The sequence below is a fragment of the Vigna unguiculata genome, chromosome 10 (assembly GCF_037176805.1).
Source record: "Vigna unguiculata cultivar grain cowpea cultivar isolate G323 ecotype 2 chromosome 10, ASM3717680v1, whole genome shotgun sequence".
NCBI classification, from domain to species: domain Eukaryota; kingdom Viridiplantae; phylum Streptophyta; class Magnoliopsida; order Fabales; family Fabaceae; genus Vigna; species Vigna unguiculata.
The window spans coordinates 48,499,881-48,526,050 of NC_140801.1; the positions used below are offsets into that span (position 1 = coordinate 48,499,881).

The 26,170-nt window shown below is 29.1% G+C and overlaps 3 protein-coding genes across 4 annotated transcripts; 2 read left to right on the forward strand and 1 right to left on the reverse strand.

Moving 5' to 3' along the window:
- Positions 1-10,251: 10,251 nt before the first annotated feature.
- Positions 10,252-14,210, forward strand: LOC114166024 (HhH-GPD base excision DNA repair family protein). 2 transcript variants are annotated; one of them, XM_028050676.2, is made up of 7 exons: positions 10,252-10,315; positions 10,440-10,845; positions 11,525-11,584; positions 12,031-12,150; positions 12,216-12,313; positions 13,181-13,823; positions 13,928-14,210. In XM_028050676.2, the coding sequence occupies exons 2-7, from the start codon at positions 10,477-10,479 to the stop codon at positions 14,018-14,020; spliced, it is 1,383 nt and encodes a 460-aa protein (XP_027906477.2). In that variant the 5' UTR covers positions 10,252-10,315; positions 10,440-10,476; the 3' UTR covers positions 14,021-14,210. The 2 variants fall into 2 exon arrangements, with proteins under 2 accessions (XP_027906477.2, XP_027906476.2); XM_028050675.2 differs by lacking the exon at positions 10,252-10,315 and having other exon boundaries at positions 10,322-10,845.
- A 654-nt stretch (positions 14,211-14,864) lies between these two features.
- LOC114166593 (DUF2996 family protein) lies at positions 14,865-17,110 on the forward strand. Its single transcript, XM_028051342.2, has 5 exons — positions 14,865-15,150; positions 15,356-15,440; positions 15,752-15,939; positions 16,292-16,361; positions 16,810-17,110. Exons 1-5 carry the CDS (start codon positions 15,004-15,006, stop codon positions 16,962-16,964), a joined length of 645 nt encoding a protein of 214 aa, XP_027907143.2. The 5' UTR covers positions 14,865-15,003; the 3' UTR covers positions 16,965-17,110.
- Positions 17,111-23,178: 6,068 nt separating this feature from the next.
- On the reverse strand, positions 23,179-24,418 carry LOC146883392 (uncharacterized). Its single transcript, XM_085667983.1, has 2 exons — positions 24,129-24,418; positions 23,179-23,448 (listed from the first exon to the last, which is right to left on the reverse strand). The coding sequence occupies exon 1, from the start codon at positions 24,342-24,344 to the stop codon at positions 24,129-24,131; it is 216 nt and encodes a 71-aa protein (XP_085524109.1). The 5' UTR covers positions 24,345-24,418; the 3' UTR covers positions 23,179-23,448.
- Between the last annotated feature and the right edge of the window lie 1,752 nt (positions 24,419-26,170).

Below are 26,170 nucleotides of genomic sequence, written 5' to 3' on the forward strand. Positions count from 1 at the left end.
GGTTAACAATGAGTAGCTCAAATTATACCCTTACATTCATCACTACTTTTCATTGATACTTTTTTGTTACAATCAATTACTAATCTAAATAATAATAATAATAATAATAATAATAAATATTAAATTAAGTTATTTAATTAAAATATTGAATAAAATATTAATAAAAATGATACTGAAGTCATCGTATCACATTGCTTCACCAGCTAGTAATTAGGAGGGACATATCAAATTTTATTTTAATATTAATTACAGATAGTTTTATGAAATTGATTACTTTTTACTAGAAGCTTGACTTTTAAATAATTATGTGGACAAAATTTTGTATCCTTTTGTTACATTCATGAATCGATTTAGTGATTAAGATAAGAGAGTTAAATATGTTTTTGTCTTAATTTTCAATAAATTTTGGAATTCGTTTATTTTGAAACTTTGGTCCAATTTAATCCTTCATTTTTTTTAAATTTTGTTACATTTATTTGATGTTTAGTACGCATTTTAGGATTGTATTTGAATTGTTTATACTGTTTGACACATTTTTACTTTAATTTTAAGTCAAATATTATTATAAAGCGCGTTTGAAATATCAAATAAATTTAATTAAATCCATGTATTTAATCAAAGATGAAAGATTAATTTGATTTAAAATTTCGAAAAAAGATTGTTACTGTTTATCCTTACTTTTCAAACGGGCCACATGACGGCAGACCCTACTATCACAAGGGTCTCAGACACACTTCCTTATAATATGAGCCTTATTAATTGTTTATTGACCAATGTTTTTATTATATTTATTATTATATTATTAAAGGAGTTAGAGAGTAATTATTTAATCTTTTAAAGAATATGAACTGATTCAGATTTTGCCACGTTGCAAAAGATAGCAATACTCACTTTCACAGAAACCAGGGTCTTAGCGAATAAATAGGAGCTAATTGAAGCATTTCAACATTCCACAGCGGCACATATATGGCAGGTGGTGATAATGGACGGAAACATGTTTCCGGCGATGAGACAAAGAATAATGAGGTGATCACTTCTAACGTTTATTTCATTACTTCTAATATGTGAACCTCCCGTGGTAATGGATACCCATGTTTTGGAACATCATCATTTGTTGGGGTATTTTTATAATTCTAGTAAAATTTACTTTTGTAATTAAAGTTGTGCAAGTTTTTAAAAGGTTCTCACGATGAAAAGTTGTGTCAAAATAGTAATGAATTTTTAGCACGAACAAATCTTCAAATTAAATTTGAAGTTGTATCAAAATCACAAGACTTTTCTATATAAATAAAATCGTGCTATTTTTAGAAAAATCTTGTCATTTTAACACGATTTCAAATTTGATTACAGAAGTTTTTTTTATTGTGGTACGAATTTTTTCATAGTAAAATCGTACTATTTTAACACAACTTTTTTTTTCATAATTTTTTTTTTTAAAACTGATAATTCTTTTGAAATTACAAAAGTAAATTGTACTAAAATTGTAGAAAAACCATTTGTTGGCTTGATTTATGTAAGTGATATTGCAATAATGTAGAGAGGAAAGCGTAGAAGGTGTAGGCGCAAGAAATGGGTGGTGAAGAAGATGCTGGCTTGGGTTTGGAGCACGATCAATTTGAAGAAGATAAATAGTTTACTTTTAATATTGTAGAAGGAGCACAATGTTTTAATAGAACAGAAATGTCTTTCTTTTTCTTTTTGATTAGAGAGAAGGATATGTTAATGTTTTCTTTTCTTTAGTAAAATTACATTATTATCTATTTTATGTTTTTTGTTCATTTTTTTTATTTTTTATTTTACTTGTGAGTTCTTGTAGTATGATACTCGATAATTGTGTCATGTGATTATATTTCAATGTTATTGTCGTTAGAATTAGTTTTGTAGGAAAAAAAATTCTAAATATGCTTTGCGAGTATCATAAAGTAATTACTTTTGTTATTGTGGTTGTGCAAAATTACTTGTCTAGGAAGATTTTAACAAGGAAAAACTTCACACTTTGGTGCATCCATTGGTTACTCACATCTCTTCTGTGAAAGCTACTTCATGCATGCTCACGTTTTACCATTATAATGAGAAGCTATGAAACTCGAACAAGTCTCTTATATGGCGTGTCTCTATGTCCAACACATATTGAACATCGACATACATGCAACACATATTGGTGAAATGTCCATTTTAAAAGATACTTTTTTTTTTGTCTCTAATATAATTTTCATAGGAATCCAACACAATACTAATAAGGAAAAATAAAATGAATTTCTAAAAACCCATAAACTTAATATACAAGTTTATATTATGATTATAGAGAAAAAAGGAAGAAATTTTATATGATCACAAATATTTAAATTATACATCTATTATTGAGAATGTTTTTATTTAATCTCCTATATCATATATTCATACTATGCAAAAAAAAAAAAATTAAGTTGTTAATTTGTCTTCAAATGAATGATAAAGATGGGAATGAAATGTGATAATGAATTAGGTGATAATATGTTTAGATTATTATATTTGACTAATGTTGTTTATTATTGATGATTTTGAATACATAAATCTCCATTGTCAATTTAAATAATTCATAATTATCTTATGCCCTACATTTTAGAGATTACATGTGTTGAAGTACTTGTGTCCATGTCGTCTGTATCAATATTTGTTCTACATAGGTGACGGTGCATTAGTTGGTTCTAAGGTCATGACAACATAATATGAGATAGAAAAGTTTAATGAGAATAATTTCTCATTATGAAAACTAAAGATGAACACAATTTTGAGAAACGATAAATTGTGTAGATGCAATTGAAAAAGAGAATTAGTGGACATCACATATCAAAGGTGTAAGGAAATTAATGGTAATGCTATTGCAAATTTGTACTTAGTAATCACAGATGATGTTTTATTCACCAGTGTGGAAAAGACTACAAGGGAGAAGAATTTGGGACACTCTCATTAAACTATATAAGGTTAGGTCACTTTACACAAGAATATTCTTCCATAGAAAACTCTTTGAATAAGTGAGTTCATTTCAGTGATGGACCACATTAACAATATAAAAATACATTATTTGTCTAACTATCTGGAAGAAAATTCAACATAGTTGAGAATGAACATGCAAAACTTTTGTCTATTATTAACTCATCATTAATAAAACAAATATTAATATACACTTTAAGGATGTAGGTAGAGCTATTATTGAAAAAGAATCGAGGCAAATAAAGGTAGAAAGGATGGAAAATTAATAGAAATAGAGACTCTAACGATGATGAGAAATAGATCAAAATATTAAACCCTAAATATTTTAACCGTGTAATTGACAACTCATACCATTAAAAAAAATCTAATAATAAATGCTCGATTGAAAATTTTTAAATTTTAAAATTTAATAAACCATCAAAATTTTAGTAGAAATTCAATTGAAAGTTTATAGATTTATTAGAAACTTAAAACTTAATTAAACCTTTATATTTTTACTTATGTTTATCACTTCATTGAAAGTGATTGCAGTTTGCCAGTTTTTCTCCCATAAGGATTTTGGCAATCCAGCTTCCAACAGCATCCATCTTTACATCTTGCCACTCACAAATCTGCTCGTTAAGTAAGTTTTAACTCGTTTAGGGTTTCAAGAAAATCATATTTTTAAACATAATATTATAAATTTTATTCGGATAATCATTCTTTATCTCAATCTCATAATCCAAATATACATGGCAATAGAAATTCAAAGCGGAAACAAATTACATCACAACATGACATATGCATATTATTTAATTCTAGCTTATAATAGCTTATAATCAATTACATATGACCTTGAACGTTGAGTTGAGTTACTTAGTAGCATGAGCAGATGCATCCCTCATCATCTTGTTCAAAGTCATCGTCCTCCACACCCAACCCACCATCTTCACCACCCATTTCTTTCGCCTGCACCTTCCATTCTTTCCTAGCTTCATTGCAAAAATAACTCATCACTCACATATTAAGTCTATAAGTTTAGTCAACAATTTTTTATTTTTTTTTTGTATTAGTAATTTTAGTTGTTAATATGAAAGGAGATAAATCCACAACTTATCTTATCCTTCCTTCTAAATCCACTAAACTAACCTTATTTTTTCAAATTGTTAGTAAAAGACTGAATCTATGACCTTTTTCTCCTTTTCCGTCCATTTCTGTTGGAAGTCTCACATCGACTAGAGATGAGACAATTTCATAATATATAAAGTGCAAATCTCACCTTACAAGCCGGTAGGGTTGAGTTAGGCTTAAAGCCCACTTCTAATAATCTCAAGTTAGAGCCTATACTAGCAAGAACTTTATTGGACATGAACCATCCATTTCTAGACCACCTCATCTTACAAGCCGGTTTTGTGGGATTAAGTTGGACTTAAAACCCACTTCTAACGATCTCACCACCATCAAGCCAGAAAAATGATATTTTAACAAAGTTCTTTTTAACAAACTTTGACAAACTACAATTTGAATAAAAAAGTATAATTTTATTACTTCATTTTGATTAAAAAAAATAAGAGATTTGTTTATTTTAATTATATTTATGAAAATTTTGTCAAATTTATAAAAAAAAGAAAAAAACTCTTTGTGAAAACATAATTTTTCTTGAAATAAGGAAATAAACGTTAGAAGTGATCACCTCATTATTCTTCCTCTCATGGCCGGAAACATGCCTCCGTCCATTATCACCACCTGCCATGTGTGCGACAAAGAGTACTTGCATGTACTATTGCTACGATTTGCTTCTATTTATAGCCAAGGAAAAAAAAAAGGCATGTCATCCCTTTCACACAGAATTAATTATGGTGTTCTTATTTGTACGAGGTGACATAGAGGTCGTATGTGACGGTATCAAAACGCACCGCAAAATAAATCCTTGCCTTAGACTTTTAACAACATTCCACGAACCTTTGTATACTACAAAGACCCACATCAAACGCGCATTTTGTACTTCGAAACTGTGTTTATTAGCATGTCTGTCCGTTACAATTTACAAACAGTTTACGTCACATTTGTGACAGTGGGTCCTGCCTTCCACAAATGGTTTAAAGATTTGTGAGACTTAAAAGCATATTTTTTATTTATTTATTAATGATATAAATTATATTAAAATAAGACCTTTTTACTAACACTCACTCAAACTTTGGAGGCTTTTTTTATTAACAGTTATAAAAAATATTTTAATTAATTTTTTTAAACACAAAATTTTACAATTAATATATATATATATATATATATATATATATATATATATATTAATACATAAATTGAAAACTTTTTAATGGGTTTGGATTTTAAATCGACAGTGCTGCTTGTTCCTCATTTGGAAACAAAAGATAAACAATAATAATAATATTTTGCGGCGACGCTCTAACAACATATTATTATCATAATTATCTTAATCAACCAAAACCCATACTCATAGATGTATTTGTTCATGTAAAGTTTAAATGTATCAAGAGTCACACAAGCCTTTTTATTAGAGTCAAAATATCTCAGGTCAAAATTTGGGTCTACTCTTCCATTTATCTTCCAAGATACTAGTCTTATTCATTTTTCTATTGAAATGTTTTTTGCTAATGGGAGTTGTAAAGACCACATTGGCGGGAGAGTCTGCAAAGACACTCTGATGCTGAAGTTAGTTACTACAATAATTAGGGAGATTGCAAAAAATGAGATCACTAACTTACCTCGTGAACAATGGTATTTATACTACTTGGATGAGTCCTAATTATTAAGCCTAGGTTATACCTGATTATGTCATCTTAAGTTTGCTTAACATGCTTATTTATCCTTAACCATTATGTGATTTCATCCTTTTGTTTTGGTGAATCCATACTACAATGATGACATGTGTCAGTCCTTTTTTTCTAGGTCGATACATCCTCGACTTTTAAATTGTAAGGACATACTTCACCATTACATGTATACTAAATCTCCAGAGTTGAGACATTCTTAATCAAGAATCTTAATAAAGTTTGTCATTCTATCGTTAAAGGAGTTCAGACATTTTCAAAGTTATTGTGGTGGACTCGTCTTAATAATCTTTAGTTGGAGTGTCTTTGCAGACTTGAGATTCTTTGAGCAAGAAAAAAATCTTTTGTCTTGGTGTGCAATATCTATAGTATCAAAAGCCTCCAAAATTTTATTTACATCATTATTTGAAAGTTTAACCTCTAGTAAATAGTAATCAATTTCATAAAACTTTCTCTTGTTAAAATTAAAATAAAATCGGATATGTCCTTCCCAATTACTTGCAGGAAGGAATGTGATAGGATGACACCCTTTAAAATTGATACACCAATATCACAAATTCGTAATCACTTTTTTTAATAATTTAATTGATATTTTAATTAAATAAATTAATTCAACATTTTATTGTTATTTGGATTACTTGGTGCTTATGTTTTCACGTTTCAGAACCTAAACGTTTGTTCACATATTATTGAAAATTACGTCAAACGTTTGGTATTTTTCTTTTACGTAATGCTAGTTGATTTCAAAGCAAGATCATAATGTTTTTTCATTGCAACGAGTTTCGTTTAATTAAAAAAACTTATTTTTTTCACTGCAATTCAGAGACACTAATCATAGTAAAAAATGGTTGAAGAAAAGTAAAAAAGAATGTAAAATTGGTTTTATGTTTTTTCATTCAACAAGATATTTTCGTTTCAAAGAAACTTACTCTTTTTTAAATGCAATCCAAAGACACTAATCATAGTAAAAAAATGGTTGATGGAAAGTAAGAATGAAAATTGGTTTTTTAATATTATACCTTCTCATGACTAATTTTTCTTTTTTCAACAATATTATTTATAATACGATCAAAATTATAATTTATTCATAACATTTTTATACATAACCTCATATTTTTCTCAATTTTTCATCTTTGTGATTTTTTTATAAAGAAAATTAAAGTCTTTATTTAGAATGGGTGGACTCTCCATTTACGTGGTTCAGCGTAGCCGAGACAAATTTAGAATTCTAAGTCATTCGTTTTTTTTTTAATTTCTTTTTCAAATTAACTTTATCATTTTAATAATTTCTAACTTTTAAAAGGTAATTAATATATTTAATTGGATAAATTAAGAGGAATATTAGTCAAAAGATAAATTGGTGTATTTAATTAAAACTTATTTTGTATATATTTATGATTTAAAAAATAGTAATAACAATAGCTAAAATAACCCAAATATGTATGAAAGGACATCAATATTCAGGAATGAAATATTTTAATATAATAATAGTCCAAACAATTGGTACAAGCAAAATCCACGTTTCAATTTGCAAAAATATTTATGAGATGTGAAGATTATTTGATATATCAAAGAAGAACAATAATGCCAAAGTCCATTTTATGACTTTCTTCTTTGCAGGAAAATAGTTACGAAACTGTACAAGTTTGAAGAAATCAGCGACTCGTCTTCCTCTTGAAAAATCAATCCCTGTAAAGTCAAAATTTAATGTATATAATTGTCATCTATATATGAATGCCTAGGACCCAAAACTATGAAGTCAACGTGAAACAAGTAATAGTGTATCAATACACTATTTCTTTGTTCTCAGATTTTTTAGTATTCATAAACTAACATATTTTAAAACAATTAAAACTACAAATTTAATTAAGCGAAGTAATAAATATAAATAGAATTTATCTCAGAAAATTTGACCCAATTTTTTTCGTTTAGAAAATAAACACTTAGCAATTTGGGGTTGGGATGGGCAAAAAAATTCACTTTCCTTATCATTTTTTTCTGATACAATCTATTTAACATTCATTTTATAAAAATCTAATTCATTTAAAATCCTTTTTTGATTTTAATCTGATCTACATTTATACATATTTTTTAGATGGATATTCATTATTTGAATTCAGATTTTTAAACATGGAAAATCCAAAAATTTAAACCCAAATTTTAAATATAAATTTTTAGTTGGGATGGTTTGAAGATGGAGATGGACTAGCTTAGATCGAAGGTTAAGATGGACCGGTCCAGATCGAAGGTCGAGATAGGTCGATCCTGATTGGAATCCAGCCGAGTCAACCCTAGTCAAAATTCAATTAAGTCAGCCTCAATTGAAGATCTATCGAATTTGGTCGAGTCAGCCCCGACTGAAATTCAGCCAAATTCGGTCAAGACAACCATGACCGAAATTTGGTCGAATTCAACACAGTTGACCGCGACTGAAATTTGGTCGTATTTGGTCAAGTCGATCCCGAGCGAAATTTTTTGTCGTAGTCGACTGATAGGCCCCGATGAAATTTTGTTGTATTTGGCCAAATTTGACTGAGTCAGCACCAAAAAAATTTGGTCAAGTCGATCGTGGTCGAAATTTGGTCGTATTCTTCCAAATTTGATAGAGTCATTCGCAATATAAATTTAGTTGTATTCAGCTGAGTCAGACCCTGCTAAAAGTTGGCCATACTCAGCTGAGTCAACCTCAAACGAAATTTGGTTGTTTTGGTAAAATTTGGCTGAGTTGACTGTTGATTAAATTTGGTTGTATCTTGTCAAGTCGGTCCTGACCAAATTTGACTATATTTGGTCGCGTCAGTTGGGGTCGAAATTTGGCTTTATTCTTCTGAGTCGACCCGAACCCAATTTGGTTGTATTCAACCAAGTCAGGCTCGATCGGAGTTCATCCGAATTTGCGAGTCAGCCGCAACCAAAATTCAACTGAATTCGACAAAGTCGATCATTACCAAAATTAAGTCGAGTTGGGTATGACCGAAATTTAACAAAGTTGGCCTGTCGAAATTTGGCCAAGTCGGCCTAGGCAAAATTATTCGGTCGAGTTGGTCTAGCCGAAATTCAGACATGGCAATCTATTGAAATTCTGCTAAATTCAATTGTGTCGATCCTAACGTTCACAAAATTTAATTTAAAATTCTTTTATAAAAAATAATTTTTAAATTTTAAACTTGATACAAATATTTGAATATAGATTTAAATCTTTATTCAAATATTTAGATTTAAATTTAAAAAAATCCAAAATTGTTCTAAAAAAAATCCAATATTTAATTTAATTATTTAAATATAAAATAAAACTAGATTAGATTTTTAAAACTTCAATCCATAAGCAAAATGGGTGGAAGTGGTGTGGAGCCCTTCCTTGCATGCATTTCATTCCATTCCCTCACAAGTCACCAAGAGTCGGATTTGACCCCAACACTAACCCTAATAAAAACATAAACAATAATTAAATGAAAAAAAAAACAATAAAATGACCCACAATCAAACAAATATCTTAACTCAGGAATTTAGTCCCTTAGTTGAATTCTTCGTACAAATTTCCAATTATTTTTTTTAAGATTGGTATTATAAGCAATAATAAACTTGTTGGATTTAACTACCAATACCATCTTTGATATTATTATTATTATTATTATTTAACTATAAACAGTGGTGCGTGCTGACGTATAATTATTATCCATTATTTGAAATTTGACTATTTTTTCACATTTAATTTTTGAATCTAACTTTTAAATAAAATATTTTTCAATTAAAATAATTATTTTATTGATTTTACTCTTTATTTAAATTTTTTTCCTTTTTTCAATTTGATTGTTTTTTTAAACATAACAATTTTTTAAATATGAAATTGCCTATTATATATTTTTTTCAATGTATTATTTATTTTACCACTATTTGTATGCCATCCTAAACAACGTATGAAAATAAAAGCTAGGTAAAATTTTAAATATAATTGTATAATTAGGAAATTAAGACCTTAAGATTTAAAAAAGAATTTGCAAAATAAAACATAAAATTAAAACATAGATAATTTAGTATTTAAGAGTTTGAAAATGTCATCATCGTTTCTGATGAATTTAAAATAAAATATTTATACTTAATTTATTTGGTATATCATTAGTAGTAAATTGGCGAAAAAAGTATATGTAGTTTTAACATTCAAATAATAACATTCATAAAATTGAAATTTTAATATTAACATTGGCCTAATTAAATTTATAGTGGTAATTTTTTTAAAATTAAACTTTGGTGATGAAATTTATAAAAATATTACAAATAAAAATAAAATAGGTAATTTAAAGCATAACATTAACATACCGTTTACACCAGACCGAAAATTACTTCACATTAGAAAATGTGTGTAAATAAGCCCAAAAGATAGAAAATAATTCTAAAATAAAAAGTTGAAAACAAAAATCATAAAAGAAAGTAATAAAAAAAATGAATTGACCCATGAATTTAACATAGTGTTTTTTCCTTATTACATAAAATGGTGTTCGATTAAATTTAACAGTAGAAATATAGAACGAAAATGTTCTCTTGAGCTGAAACAGGTACTTCTGCATCTTTTCAAATTTTTGACCTGGAGGCTAAACTTCCCTTCTGTATTCCTTTTTTCTTACCCAACTCTTTCTATTCTAATGGAGTTAAGTTGCAAAACAATTTTATGTTTTTCAGTTTTTCATTATCACCATCATCACCATTAAGTTCCAACATGTCAGAGAAGAAGAAGAAGAATATGCGTGGAAGGAGCACTGTTGCGGCCAGCAAAAAGTTACAACCTTTGGTGGAAATGGAAGACATAGAGGACGCTATGTCCTTCTCCAAAGACGAGACTCACAAACTGAGAGTGTCCCTTTTGAACTGGTACGACCTCAATCGCAGGGACCTTCCTTGGAGATCGCATCAACGTGAAGATGAAGAAAAACAACAAGAAGAAGAAGAAGTGGAAAGAAGAGCTTATGGGGTGTGGGTCTCGGAGGTTATGCTGCAGCAAACAAGGGTTCAGACTGTTATTGCATATTACAATCGTTGGATGCAAAAGTGGCCCACCATTTACCATCTTGCACAAGCTTCTCTCGAGGTTTAGTTTCCTTTGCTTTTCCGCTCCCTCTTTTCGTTTATTTTTTTCGAAAAACTGTTTTTTCAGTGTGTATTTTGATGGGTAGATGCAATTTTTATGTTAATCCGTTATCAAGTTCCTTTCTTTTAGAGTTCGGGGGAATGTTATGGAAAAATTTTATTTATGCTTTGATGTTTTGGTTTTAACAAGTTATGTTCTTTGGGGCAGATAATTTGGTTCATGATTTCACATTCTAGTTGATAGTTTTCGAATTTTGTTTAGTGTTTCTTTACCAAAATTTGAGAAAATAAGCTGATGGTAATGGAGATGCCTCTGCTTCAAGATGGCTGATCTTTGTTTTGATTATTGTTGCTCTGTTGGATATTATTGGAGCTAAAGTTTTAGGGCTTCGTGTAAGAAAAAAGGGAATTTTGGATTACAGTTTTGCAAGTAAGGCTGTTCAAAAGGTTTCTGAAGGCAGAATAGGCTGCAAGCACCCACCTCACATTTAGGAAACCCTATGTTCTTTGGGCTACTGTAGATAGTAATACCATATTACTTCTTCTGATTCCTTTGTTCTCTGTTTTTTTAGTGAACATTTTGTTTTCTTTGTGTGAACTTATTTAAACCCTAATAGCCATTATTGTGATTTGAAGACTAATTGTATCTTCACCATGTGATTATTGCCATTTTTTTGCAGGAGGTAAATGAGATGTGGGCAGGTTTGGGCTACTACCGAAGAGCTCGTTTTCTTTTAGAGGTGCTCCCTCATGACAGTTGACTTGTGTATTCATCTCCTTCTGGTGTTTATCTTTTACTAGACCCTGCAAGTTACCCTACTGGCCAATTGGTTATTGTTTTTGAAATAGTTAATTATGGTGTTAAACCTTCTTCAGTATATGGTTTCTGCCTTCTAAGTAGAAGCAGTAAAAGACAAGACATTGAATGTATGCATAAAAGTCTCATAGTTCATGAACTGGATATTGCAAACATAGAGTAGCTGAAGCCTATCATGTCAAGATCTTTAATGTCTTGTTGAAGAACTTTGTTTCTGCCTTTGATATATGTGAAAAGACCCTCAATCTGATGTTATTGTGTAATGAGAATGAAAGTCCCACTTTAAGAAAGTAAAAGTCTACATCAACAAGGGATAATTTACTTTTACCAATATATTCTGTAAGGTTTGACTTCCATTTCTGCTATCAGGGGGCAAAGAAAGTAGTTGCAGAAGATGGCAAAATTCCTAAAGTGGCTTCTATGCTACGAAAGATTCCTGGAATTGGAGACTACACATCTGGAGCAATTGCTTCTATTGCATTTAAAGAGGTGTGCACTTTCTGTGCTTGTGCTTCCATAAAAGAATTGCTATTACTCATGATTTAAGTTATCAGGTGGTACCAGTTGTTGATGGAAATGTTGTCAGGGTGATCGCTAGACTAAGGGCTATTTCTGCGAATCCAAAAGACTCGGCGACTGTTAAGAGATTTTGGTGAGTTTATGTCAACTTCTGGAACAAATTACAGTTTTTGATATTTCAGTTCTCAGCAAATCTTTACCCAGTTACAAAAACAATGGGAAAGAAAGAAGCTTCTTTTTGCATCAAATTACTACTAAATCTGTCGTGTGTTCTTGTCCACAACTAATGGGGATACACATGCACGGCACAGATAATTGAATAGAAGTGGAATCTCTGAGTTTCTTATCAGATATGATGTGTTTCTAAAATCTAAAAGAAGTGGCTTTTTTTAATTTGATTTGGACACGTTTCATAAATGGCATGTACCGTGTCGGACGTGTACGATACTTGTACAACGCAAGTATTCATGAAGTGTTCAATTTGAAAGACATTTTTTTGTCTCTGACATGACATGATTTTGACATGATTTCAACATAATGTTAATAATCACAAATCCAATAATTTTCTAACAAAACCATAAACTTGTAAACTTATTAGATAAGTTCATATTATGATTATAGAAAAAAGGAACAAATCTTATATAATTACTACTTTTCGCTTTTTGGATATTAGGTATATAGATTAGATTCATTTTTGTATTAAGTGACAATGTGTTTCGATTATTATATTTGACTAATCTTGTTTATAAATGATTTTGAGGATGTAAATACATAATGATCTAATATATAAATTCGTATCCTACATTTTGGAGACTACATGTGTCGAGGTGTCCGTGTCGTGTCCAGTGATCGTGTCGTGTCCGGTGTCCATGTCATAGGCTATTTGGCACACCATAGTTAGTTTTACTAATTTCTTATTGGCACTATATGTTTATTTTATAATCAAGTTTGTGTTTCTTTCCATTTACTCTTTCTTGTTGGGTTGGAATTGGAGATTAAGGAAATTAGCAGCTCAGTTGGTTGATCCTGTTCGTCCTGGGGACTTCAATCAGGCTCTCATGGAACTAGGGGCAACTGTATGCACCCCTTTGAATCCAAGCTGTTCTTCATGTCCAGCATCAGAATTTTGTCAAGCACTATCAAATACTAAACATGATAGTGCAGTAGCAGTTACAGATTATCCTGTTAAGGGTCTAAAGATTAAACAAAGATGTGATTTCTCTGCTGTATGTGTTGTTGAATTACTTGGAGCTGAATCATTATTAGACAAAAACAAGTCTATTAGCAAGTTTATTCTTGTCAAAAGGCCTGAAGAAGGGTTGCTCGCTGGTCTCTGGGAATTTCCATCTGTCTTATTGGATGGAGAAACAGTTCCATCGACTAGAAGAGAAGCAATGAATCGCTTCTTGAAAGCAAATTTCAAAATTGATGTCAGAAACACTTGCAATATAGTTTTGAGGGAAGATATTGGGGAATTTGTTCACATTTTCAGCCACATTCGCCTCAAGTTGTATGTTGAATTGCTAGTGTTACAATCTAAAGGTGAAGATGATTTGTTCAAAAGCTCTGATAATAAACCAACTTGGAAGTGCGTTTGCAGCAATGAACTTTCTGGTATGGGACTGACAACAAGTGTAAGAAAGGTACCATTCTTTCTTCAATGCAGTCAACGATAAAATTTGAAGTTTCTTTCATTCATCTGGTTTTTACACCATGTTTTGTTATTAAAATTCACATGGTGCTGCAGGTGTACAACATGGTTCAAAACTTCAAGCAGAAAGCTCTTCCTTCTAAATATGTGCCAACCAGAAAGAGAACTAGAACTGCACAAAGAAGCTAGCCTCGTGGATCAGTTTTCCCTCATTCTGCTCATTAATTAATTACATATTTTTAACTGTGTAATACTTTTATTGCATTTATTCTTATTTGACTGCATTGTTAATTGTTCAAGGTATTTTTACCTTCTTTATATGTATTGTAATATGTGATATCTATATCTATGGTTTTCACTCTTGAGTATCTTTGCTACACTCTTATGCTTCTTCATAATTTTAAGGTGCCAATAAATTTTAATTTATGAATATCGATCTTTTGCGGTTATAAATTGCAACTGTACCAATCTCGCCAGTTCAATTTATTCTTACATAGTAAATTAATATTCAAAAATTCAGTTTTGTTTGTAATGTAAAAAGAATAAACTTAAAAAGAAAAAGCATTTTTAATGTTTTTCTTTGTTTATTATCAAAGGTATATTCAACATTTGTAATCTATGGTTGAAATTTACGTGAAGGATTTTACATTAGGGAAGTATCCTTAAACATATCTACCCATGGAAAATGCTTAGGTAACTTTTTTTTACCTCTTTCTATTTTTCTAAAAATAAAACTCTAATGGTGAGAAACGATTAGAGAAATCTGGAAAAAAATTTGGAAAAAGTAGGAAGAGAAAAAACAAGCAAAGTTGTATTTGATTTGTCTAAAGCAATTTTATTATTCAAGGTTGAAACTCATTCGTAGATACATTGCCACTTGTGGTCACTATTTATGCCAATCTTAGTTTTGTACTGTAGTGTTCCCAGTTCGTGTTTATTTATTTATTTTTCTTAAACAGATAGATAGAAGAAAAGGCTTCAAAATCAGTGGTACATATTGTCCCAAGCACCGTGTGGATCAGAAAGTTCTTTCATTTTGTTCCTCCCACAAATATTTCTCACTAAAACCATTAACAAATCACTGAAAGAAAAAAAAAATGGTTGGTGACTAAACAGAAAAAAAAGAGAGAAGAAAAGTAAAAGAACACAATCAAAGCATCAAGAGAGAAAGAATGCAAATGGCAACTTTGTTAAGAGGTGGAGCACTTGCAGATTCTAGCTTTCGTTTGTGTTCATTACCATCAACTTCTTCTCTGCATGTCTCTCAGAATGTTGCCATACCCACATCATCATCATCATCATCACCAATACTACCTTTGGTATGTCTTTCTGATTATTCAGATTCACCTCAAATTTCATCCATTAAGAAAATTTTCACTTGAAATATTATCCAAGGACTAACTTTTAGTTACTGCTTTCACTTGTAAGTATTGGATGAGAAAATTCTATTGTAATGAACTAACACAACTGAAATATAAAATTATATGAAGATTCTTTTCAATATTTGTTCTTCTTTTGATGCAGATTGCAAGTAAACATAAAACAGTCAGCAGAAGCAGAAGCAGAATCACCTGCTCTGCTGTTCAAGAGTCATCTCCTAGCACAGCAGGTGTGTTTCTGCATTAACATAGTGAAATGTTTGAATTTGGATATTCTTATAGATTTTTCTGCGTTGTTTATCTGTTGTGTATTCAAAATACACAAATGAATACCGAGTTTGATGTTCTAAAATATATTAAAATGATTTTTAAAATACCAACGTCAGTGTATTGTTAATGCTGAATAGACAACACCAGAAAACCCATTAGAGAATCTCTCGAAAAGTTTTAAAACTCTTTGATTTGTTTATTACTAAATTTTTTTCATTGGGGTAACTGTGATTAGTCTAATTGAAAGTGTTACTGCAATTTCTGGTGTTAGCTACTGCTGAAACAAAGGAGGAGGTAAAGGAAGCTCCAAAAGCTGCACCAGAAAAAAAAGCTCCAGCTAAAGCACCAGTTAAGCCTCTACCTCAGATGATGGAGGAGGATGTGATCCCTTCGCTGAAAGCAATATTTGAAGCCCAAGAAGATTTATCAAACATTGAGCTAGTCTTTAAGGATAATAGGGTTAGTAATGCAGATATACCATGAGAAACTATTATGCAGTTCAAGTCATTAATCTCTATATCACACAAGTTATTCAGTGTTATTAACTCTTTTTTCACTAATTGAAAATCTTAAATACATGTCAAATATAACATCAGAAAAACTCAATGAAGTGTGTCTTCATAAGCTTGCTCTTTCTGACATCAACATCCTTTAAAGTGTTTTTCTGTTAAAACTTCAAATATTTGATGAAGTACTACAAAGTAAGAAAATGTTATAGAAGAGTAGTAAGAAAGTGATTGCTCCGTAGAATTATTCATCTCATAAAGCTTTACATTATTGAACAATTAATTCATTGGGTTGTGATTGACAGTTAGAAGGTTCCCTCTTGAAGAAAGGCAACCCCTACTCATTTTGGGCCTTCTTTCCCACAGGACTCATCGGTATACCCTAATCTTTTTTTAAACATGTTTTTAGTTTCTGAACTTTAATGTGAAATAATTATTCATTCATGTTTGTTCATGTCTGAAACTTTGATACATTCTGATTTCTAAATTAGGTTAAATCCTTTTGATATGTTAAACGTGTTTTCATGTTAATATTTGAGTTGCTTACACAGTTTTATACATTTTCACTTCGGTGTCTATTGTAAAACGCATTTAATACGTCAAAAAACTTTAACGTAATTAGGTTAAAAAAAAACTTTAGTTTGGAAACTAAAATATATCAAAGTTTCGGACAAAACAAATTTCAATTTCGCATTAAAGTTCAGATACTAGAAAGATACCTGACTTTTTGATTTGATTGCTTGAGAAAGTGGTATGACATTAGCATTGAATTAGATGGTGATGTAAAGAAATGATAGCATGAGATTGTGTCTCCCTTGAACAGGTCCAAAGGGGTTTTCTCTGTCATCATATAACGGAGGAGCAAGCACTGTTGAGCCATTTCTTGTTGATGAAAAGAAGGTGACAGCAAAACACATTATATTTTGGGTGGAAAAACGTTTGGCAGCACAGGGGATCCTTCCTATATGGAAAGATTAATTTGTAAAAGATGAAATTATAGTTTGGTTGGTAATGATGTGTAGCATACAATTCAATATTCTCTTGTTCCTTTCATTAATGACTGCTATACAAAAATCATTATGTTCATTGTACACTTCTTCAATCATAGGATATTTTGTTCATAAGTGCTCATGTTCATGATAATTTGATAGCAAAACAAGATATTTTTAATCTCATTTCACATTTTCCATGGCCTAACTAGGCATGTGAAAGAAAACATAATATCAAATTTAATGTTTTCACATTTCAATTATTTTACTTGCGAATCTAATGCGTGATTCATTATACAAATAAAACCACTCTTAGACTTTATTTAAAAAGTTTAGAAATCATTTTTGTTAGGACAATGATATTTTGACTACTAAATTTTGATAACTTTCTTTTACAACATGATGTGTAATTTTCTAAGTGATTTTAAAATATTGAAAATAAAAAAATAGAAAAATAGAAAACCACTTAAAAGATGTCACCTAAAGTTGTAAAAGAAAGTTGTCAAAATTTAGTTGTTAAAAAACTATTTTCCCTTTTGTTATGTATGACTCTAATATATTAAAAGAAAATTAAAGTTGTTTTCAAGGTATAGTGGCTTGTGGAAGAAAAGAAAAATCAAAGTCAATTTTATCAAGCACAATGTAATTTTTAATTTACAATTTTATAATTAACGTCGTTTTAGTAATTGAACAAGTTTTCTTCAATACAAAATTATACCAACAGAATATGAGACCATAATGTTTTTCTTACTTTTTTGTTTTGTTTCTGATTATGTTATTTATTCGTGTAAATGCCAATTCCTAGATTTTATGATGACTCAATTAATTATTAAATTCTATATTCTCATTTGATATTAATTACTACTTTTCTTTTTTAAATTTAAAAATAACGAACCAAACAAAATAATTAATTTAATTTAGTTTGGATGATAATACTTAATATTAAACCAAATCAAATGTCACTAATTTGATAACACATTCACTTAAATACGTTTTAGTCTACGTAAAGTAATTAAAATTTCTTGTTGCAGAACTTTTTTTATTTCTTTAAAATTCAAAATCCTTACTTTTGATTTTAGAAAGTGTTGAGAAGTTAATCCCTCGTACATAAAATTGAATGTCCTAATATCGCATCGCATGTAAATTTTTAAATTACTGTAATTTCTTAATATTAAGAAAAATCGTAAGCAAAATTGTGGCTGATACAGTTGCAATCACGATACAGAATAAACTAAAGCATAAAGCATAATATTTAAGTAACATGGTAGAGTAAACTTTGCTTTATTGTATTAATTTTTCCTAAATCGGGTAAAATAATAGTAAGAGACAAAAACCCAGAATTGCTGTATAATTTTTTTTAATAAAAGAAAAATCTCAAAAAATTAGGAAAAAAGGAAAAATCCCATAGAGCCTAGTACAATCATTCAAGTAGAGATGAAATTATCTAGCCTTCAACCTGCCAAAGAGAACAAAATATTAATTTTTTTTTTCTGAGTAAACAAGAAATATATAATAAAAAATTGTCTTAATTACTTTATGGTTTCCACTTTGCTTCGGTGTGTTAACTTGTCTCGTTTTTAAAAAGTTTTAATTGGGTATCAACTTTTGCGTTAAAGTGACGTGCCAATCTATTATTTTTTTTTAATTTATATATATAGAGAGAGATTTTTTTTTTTTATATATAAATTTGTGTTATCACATGTCCGGTTCTTGGGATAATATGTGGTATTGTAAATATTACGTGGTTGTACAGTATCACATGACAAAGTAGTGTCACGTGATAGAACAATATCACATGATACATGACAAGATAGTATCATGTGACGATGTTAAGTTTTATTATTGATTTTAATTTAGTTTCTATATATGTTTTTTTATTCAATTTAGTTCTTATGTCCCTTTGATTAATAATAGAGTGATATTATCTCTCCAATTTGAAACCAAATATATTATTTATATAAATGTTATATTGATATTTTTTATTAAAACTAATTTTTTATGGTTTATCTTAACTAATTTTTTATAATATTTATAACAAAACCATCAATCATTAAAAATAAAAATAATTTTATATCGTAAGATAGATTGTGTGCTGTGAATCTAAAATTTTAATTTGATTTCATGCTAATAACAGCAAAAGATAATTAAAATAATAATTTGCTTGACTTCATAGCCATTGAACTTTTAGAGCTTAATATTTTAATATCGCATGAGAGGTTTTAAAGTTGAGGAACACTTGTCACATGTTATTATGGAAAGTGTAGATAAATAAGAGATTGCAATCTAAGTATTAGGGATATAAAAGAATAACATTATTACTTCAGTTAATAATAGTGAATGTTCAAAACCTTGATTCCATATAATGAGATAAAAAAATTGTACCGTATGGGTATAGCTGTTAATGAAGAGTTGATAGGCACCCAAAGAATTTTGCATAACATCAATCGATTTGGGTCAATAGTTATTCTACTAGACGTGACAATCACTGCAGAAATCATAGAATTATATGACTACAAATGGATGCCCGTAGATGATATCGTACGAGCGACACACCGAGCGCTATGACTCTGATGGCTGTTAATATGAAATTGTGTCAACAAACAACTTTCCTTAGATGCAGCGATCACTCTAGAGATCATGGAATTATGTGTCAACAAGCGACTACCCAACTATTATCCCGAATGGTTAACAACGAATTGGATTCGAGTTTGTCAAAAATATGTTAGATCCTTTTACGAGTCAAGTGCAACGTATATTCGTCATGGTCGGACGTCATCTAGGATAAGTAAGTCACCTGGTAATTAAGGATAAACTGGTCGGTAACAAGGTTTTTTAAGCAATTGGGCCTCAATTAGATCAATCTTAATATATAGAAAACTATAAATAAGAGTCAATGATAAGATTGTCGGAACTTTTCTCACATTTATTACAGCATTAATTACCTTTACCAAACAAACCCTTAATGATTTATGATCGAAGTCTCTTTAGTAAGTATCCATGAGCCACAAGATTGACAAACACCAAACATACAGCTAAAGAGAATCTGAAAACTATACTTAAGACTAGACAAACTATTTAAGTAGATTCAAACTTAAGACTAGACAAATTATTTAAATAAACTTTAGGCCTTACACCCGAAACAAAAACTAAAACATGATATAATATTATTCGATAACCAAAAAAAAGGACAAATCATGCATGAAACCGGATAACAAAAGAATGAAAATGGAAGGTTGATTTAGGTCACGATGATATCTATCATCAAGTCTGCCACAGAAAATCGACCTGTAAAATAGAATATTTTGTGAGGAATCTTCAAACAATTAAAAGCAACTGCAACTGAGATCACTGCTCAAAGCTATACTAATCAACTTAAATATTTGATTACACTAGTGAGAAGATTCACGAAAAAAAATAACAAGACGAAAAAAAATAACAAGAGTTAAATATTTTTTTTATTATTTTAACCTTTAGTGAAATTCCTAAAGTTAAAGAACTAAATTGAATTAAAATTTTGAAAATAGACTAATTTCAATTTTGTATTTCCAAAATTAAGAGATTAAATTAAACCACCAATTCAAAGATCGACCAATTTTCATTATCATGAAAGTTAAGTAACAAAATATATGTAACTGTAATAACAATGAGAATTTAGTGAAAGTATAAGAAGAAAACACCTTGGATCTAATATATAATTAAGAAAAAATTACCAGAGCGAAGAGTTGGAGACGAAGAAGAAGTGTTAGGTAAAGAAGATTTAGGGTTAGAAAAATTGAGATCCTTCCGAACACAATACTCAACAGCAATTGCAGGCGCGATCAATGTAAAGGATGCGCATAACATTCTAGTTTTCCACATTCTTTCTTCTTTCTTTTGCTTTAAAGTTTTGAATTTAGAGTGTTCTTTACAGAGAAACTAAACCTAGGCACCCAATTGCACCTTTCTACCTTAGATTTAGAAAGAGTGTTATTTAGATTTTGTTTTTCAATTCTAAAACATAATTAAAGAGAAAAGAGGAATATAAAATGTGTATATTAAGAGGAATAATGTTTTTTTTTTTTATATATTGTTGTAGATTAATGATTTTTATAATTTTGAAATATACTTAAATATAAAATGTATGCACTAAAAAGTGATCTTTCTTCGTATATTATAAATTAAACTATTTATTATAAATCTAAATTTGAAATCTTTATTATTTCACTTTTATTTTGAATATCTTTATTATTATTCAGTAAGGAAGATAAAATTTTATCTAATTTTATTTATAGTAGCTAGCAAAAACACAATTCTATTCACTTCTTTATAATAATAAAATGCAAAACTATAATTTAAAAATTAAATTTATAATAATTATTAAACTAAAAATACAAAAAGAATCCTTACATAAAATATGTACATGTAATAAAATAAATAGTATTAATAAGAAGAACAAAAAAGAAACACATAATTGAATATTTAAGTTATTGTACCTGACCAGAACATTGTGAGCATGAAGCTTGGAATAGATGGTTGGTGGTAGATGAAAGATATTTTTAGGCAAAAATATGAAATTAGAAAAATATCTTGTTTTACCTTTCGTTTATCTGTTAATAACTGATATTCGTTCTTTGAAATTAATTTTAAGTTAATTTTTTGTTAATATATTTAACTCGTTAGAGTTATAATAATTTTTTTGATAGCCCTTTAATGTAGTAAAAGGTATCTTATTTTAATAAAAGTAAATCATTTACAAATTTTCAATATTTTGAGCACAATCGTTTATCTAGAAAAGGTTCTGTCATTCCTGAAAACAATAACTCCACCTAATTTTCAATATTTGAAAAAAATTTAACACCAAACAAATTGCAATTATTCATGACATAAGTCCCCATGTAATCACTAATTACCTACATTCCAGCCGTTAGTTTTTAGTTTAAACTTTTTAATTCACTTAATTATGTAAACATTTTCCAATTATTTAGTCTATTATTTAATATATTCAATTAAATAAATTAAAAAACTATTATTTTTTCATATTAAATTATATGATTAATAATTAAAATTTAATTTATAAATATTAATATTTTAAGTTATAATATTGTTACTTATTTATAAAAGAAACAAAATTATCTTTCTTAATTTTTAACTAAACGTAGACTTTCATGGAAGGAGTATTATTGTTCGAGAAACTAAGATTTTTTATCTAAAGTTTTTTTATCTTCAAATCAAATAAAAATAATGACTTTTACGTTAAAGCTACTTAACACGATGTTTAATTTACATGCATATTAATCATTAGAATTAAAATATTTTTTAATTTTAATTGAAATTATACTTTAATTATAGTTAAAAGCTTTCTTATGATTGAAGAAATTTTTACAAACAATTAAAAATGTAATTTGATTAAAAATAAAAACTTTAACAAAAATGAATAGAAATTTTATAAAACTTTATTTTGATTAAAAAGATGAAAGAATAGACATGATTGACATAATAAAAATTGAGACTATACTTTATTTAAATTTTTTATGAATAATCTAAAATATTCTCACTTATAATTAAGAGTTAAGAGTGTACTTTGATCAATAATGAAAATGCCAACAAATTAATAAATACTTTATATTAATTGATTAAAAAATCTAAGACGACAATAATTAATTGAAGAGTAAATTCAGATAAGAAATGATGAATTTCTCTATCATTTTTACATGACACCACCAACCAAATTTCTATTTTCTTTGGATTTTGAAACTTTTAATCGCATATCTCCTCATGGAAGCAAGTAAACTTACTTACACCTATTTGATTTTAAATGTTATTGTACAACATGATAGAACATTTTGTTTCATCAACGTACAATTAAGAGCTCATTTAACATTTTCCATGGCCTAACTGCAAAATACAGAGACACACACTTGGAAAACCTCTACATTGTCGCTAATGACTCGCTAATTTTCAGTGACTAGCTCTGTTCAGCATGCAAGACAATAAAAAGAAGAAAAAAACAATATGACAGATATGTTCCACATCAAAAATGTAATTATATTTTCAATGTCTTTTCTTCATCCCAAATGGTTAAGCAGAAACCTAGATAGCAACTGCAAAGTAGAAACTAAAAGCCGCTGATGATAAATATCTATTTTTACTTCTTTTTTTTACAAGAATATGCTTAATGGTGGTGTTGATTGATTGATTCTAGTGTACTGAGACATGGATCCAGGTTTAAAGCAAACTGCACGTATCAAATTTTATCAAAATAGTCTTGGAACTGTACAACTAAAGCATGATATTTAGTAACACAACAGACTAAACATCACTTCGTTCATACAGTTGGTTAATTTCCCAGGAAAACAAAAAAGCATGAAAAGAAAATTTAAGGTTGCCTCGGGCCTTTTTTATTATGGCCATTTCTTCTACCAACATTAAGTCAAGCATAAATCCCATAGAACCAAAAAGAAATCATTTCACCGGAAAGTTATCTAACCTTCAACCTGCCAAAGACAATAAAAGTTTTTCAATGCACACTCAGCTAAATGTGAGTGATCATGAAAGAATTAAAAGTAACTGCAATTGAAAATCTCTAGCCACAGAAAACATATCTAATGTTGTCTTCTATCAAATGTAATGTTGAGGTTCACATATAGAAGTTCAAGTGCTAGGATGGGTGAAGTTCAAATTTATCAAACATCACTTCTTCCTTCACCAGATGCACTGAAATTGGGTTTGAAACAAAATGTTGCTCGTGTATTTAGTTACAACAATTATAATAACATAATCTAATTCAATTCCCTCTTTCTTTGTCCTTCCCATAAATCTAACAAACACTGGAAGAATACAAACACAGAGAATGTATATTCCAGAAATTGATCAAAGATTGATAGAAACATAATACAATCTAATTCAATTCCTCTTTCTTTCTCATTCAATAATCCTCTTATATTGCTAGTGTATTTAGTTACTAACAATCATAATGACATAAATCAGCAACAAAAAAATTTATTAATACAGAAATTGTTAGTTCCAGACTATAATATTTATGGACCACGAATTGCAAACCCTAAATGTGAAAATTTTCTCCATTGAAAATAAAATAAAAAATAAAAAAATAATAACAAAACAGGGCAAGCGGATTTGGTGTGAAATTAAAGAAACAGAAAGAGAAATGAATTACCTAATCGGAAGCCGAAGGAGAGACGGGAATAGAAGAAGGTTTTTGAGAAGAGGATTCGATTTGGGAGATTCTATTTTCGAGAATGCGAAACTCATGTTCGAAGTAATTAGAAAGCCCATAACGCTGAACCAACAAGTCCTTCAAAACGGCTTGGGAAAATACAGCATATACTGATGCGAATCCAAAAGAGAACCATAACAATCGACTTCGCGACATATTTTCTTCTTTTTCTCGATTCGTAGCCTGCACAAATTTGAAGCCGGAGTAATGAGAAAGATGGATAGGTAATTTTGTTAACATATCAAAATTATATATATATATATATATATATATATATATATATATATATATATATATATATATATATATATTATAATTAATGATTATTGATTTCTACCGGTAATCATGGATTGAATTTTTTATAACATAATTCACATTCATTTTAGAATGGATTAATCAATTATTTTTTGTCCCAGTTTTATTGAAATATGAAATTAGTCTTTTTTTTTTTTATTTTGACTAGTTTAATCATTCATTTTTAAAAATATGTGAATAAAGTATTTTTAATCAATTTTTGTTAAGTTTATCTGACGTTTGAAGCGTATGTTATGATAATATTTAAATTATTTACACCGTTCGACATATTTTCGCTTCAATATTAATTTAAAATATTATCATAAAATGCGTTTAAAATGTCAAATAAAGTTAACAAAATTTGGTATGAATGACTAAATACACGTATTTATAAAGATGAAGGACGAAATTGTTATAAAGTTTCGAAGATTGATTAATTCCAAAATTCACTAAAACTTGAGGGATAAAAACATATTTAACCCTTCTAGAATTACATCAAAATTTCGATCCAGATTCAATTTTTTAGCAAAACTAGTTTGGATTAAAATTTAAATCTACATCCAAATATTTGGATCAAATTTGAAATCCATAATTCATTTTTCATAAAAGAATTTTAAATAGAATTTTCTAAAATTTGTGTCCTTAAGAGAGGCCGACATGATCGAATTTGGTAGAGTTTTGGTCGAGGTCACCTTGCTCGAATTTATGCATAGGACCAACTCAGTTGACTCTCAATCGTAGTCGACTCGGCCAAATTTTGGTCACGACCACTTGGTCAAATTCGGTCGAATTTTAACTAGGATTGACTTGGCCAAATTCGAACGAATTTCAATTAAGGCTAACTCTAGCGAATATGTCCATATTTTGGTAAAACACCACTCGGTAAAAATTGGCCGCATACGATCGAATTTTGACCCGGGACAACCTTGATGAATACGACCAAATTTGGACTATAATTGACTCAGCAAAATTTTGGTTGGGATTGACTTGACAAGATTTCAATCGAAGCCGACACAACTAAATACGACCAAATTTCGTTCGAGACTAATTCAACTAAATATGGCTAAAATTAGGCCAGAGCCAACTCGGCCAAATTTCGACTGAGGCTAACTCGATTGATTTTTGATCGGTGCTGACGCGGCTAAATACATCCAACTTTTGGTTGCGGTCGAATCACCCGAATACGACCAAATTTTGTTTGGGCCGACTCATCGAGTACAACCAAATTTAGGCCGAGGTTGACTCGACCAAATTTTGATCGGGATTGACTCAACTCGACTTAAGTATAAAAAGAAAATACAAAAAGAAAAAATTTAAAAATTAAAAAAAAACAATATTTAAAAATGAAATTATAAATTTTAGACTTAATTAATATAGGAGAAATAAAATTTAATTAAATATGAAAATAATATTCATTCAACTATTGAAAAAAACAAAAATACATTGAATTATAAAATATATAACAAGAATAAGACTATTTAGTTATGTCATATTTTCACGTATTATTTACGTTGATCACACATTTTTAAAAATATCTCTTCCAATAAATTAGTCCGTCCACTCTAATTTAAGTATGATTTCTTGGTGAGATGAAGTAAAATTTACAATCCGTATTATTACAACAAATTAGATCACCTTGAACTGAAAATTAGTTTGCATTAATTTTTAACTACATTGCATCGTTATGA

Coding starts and splice junctions, on each gene's coding strand:
- LOC146883392 (XM_085667983.1), bottom strand. CDS start 24,344: ATGTCGCGAAGTCGATTGTTATGGTTCTCTTTTGGATTCGCATCAGTA.
- LOC114166024 (XM_028050675.2), top strand. CDS start 10,429: ATGTTTTTCAGTTTTTCATTATCACCATCATCACCATTAAGTTCCAAC. Junction 12,314..13,180: donor GCGACTGTTAAGAGATTTTG/GTGAGTTTATGT, acceptor TTGGAGATTAAG/GAAATTAGCAGCTCAGTTGG. Junction 13,824..13,927: donor TGACAACAAGTGTAAGAAAG/GTACCATTCTTT, acceptor ATGGTGCTGCAG/GTGTACAACATGGTTCAAAA.
- LOC114166593 (XM_028051342.2), top strand. CDS start 15,004: ATGCAAATGGCAACTTTGTTAAGAGGTGGAGCACTTGCAGATTCTAGC. Junction 15,441..15,751: donor GTCATCTCCTAGCACAGCAG/GTGTGTTTCTGC, acceptor TTCTGGTGTTAG/CTACTGCTGAAACAAAGGAG. Junction 16,362..16,809: donor CTTTCCCACAGGACTCATCG/GTATACCCTAAT, acceptor TCCCTTGAACAG/GTCCAAAGGGGTTTTCTCTG.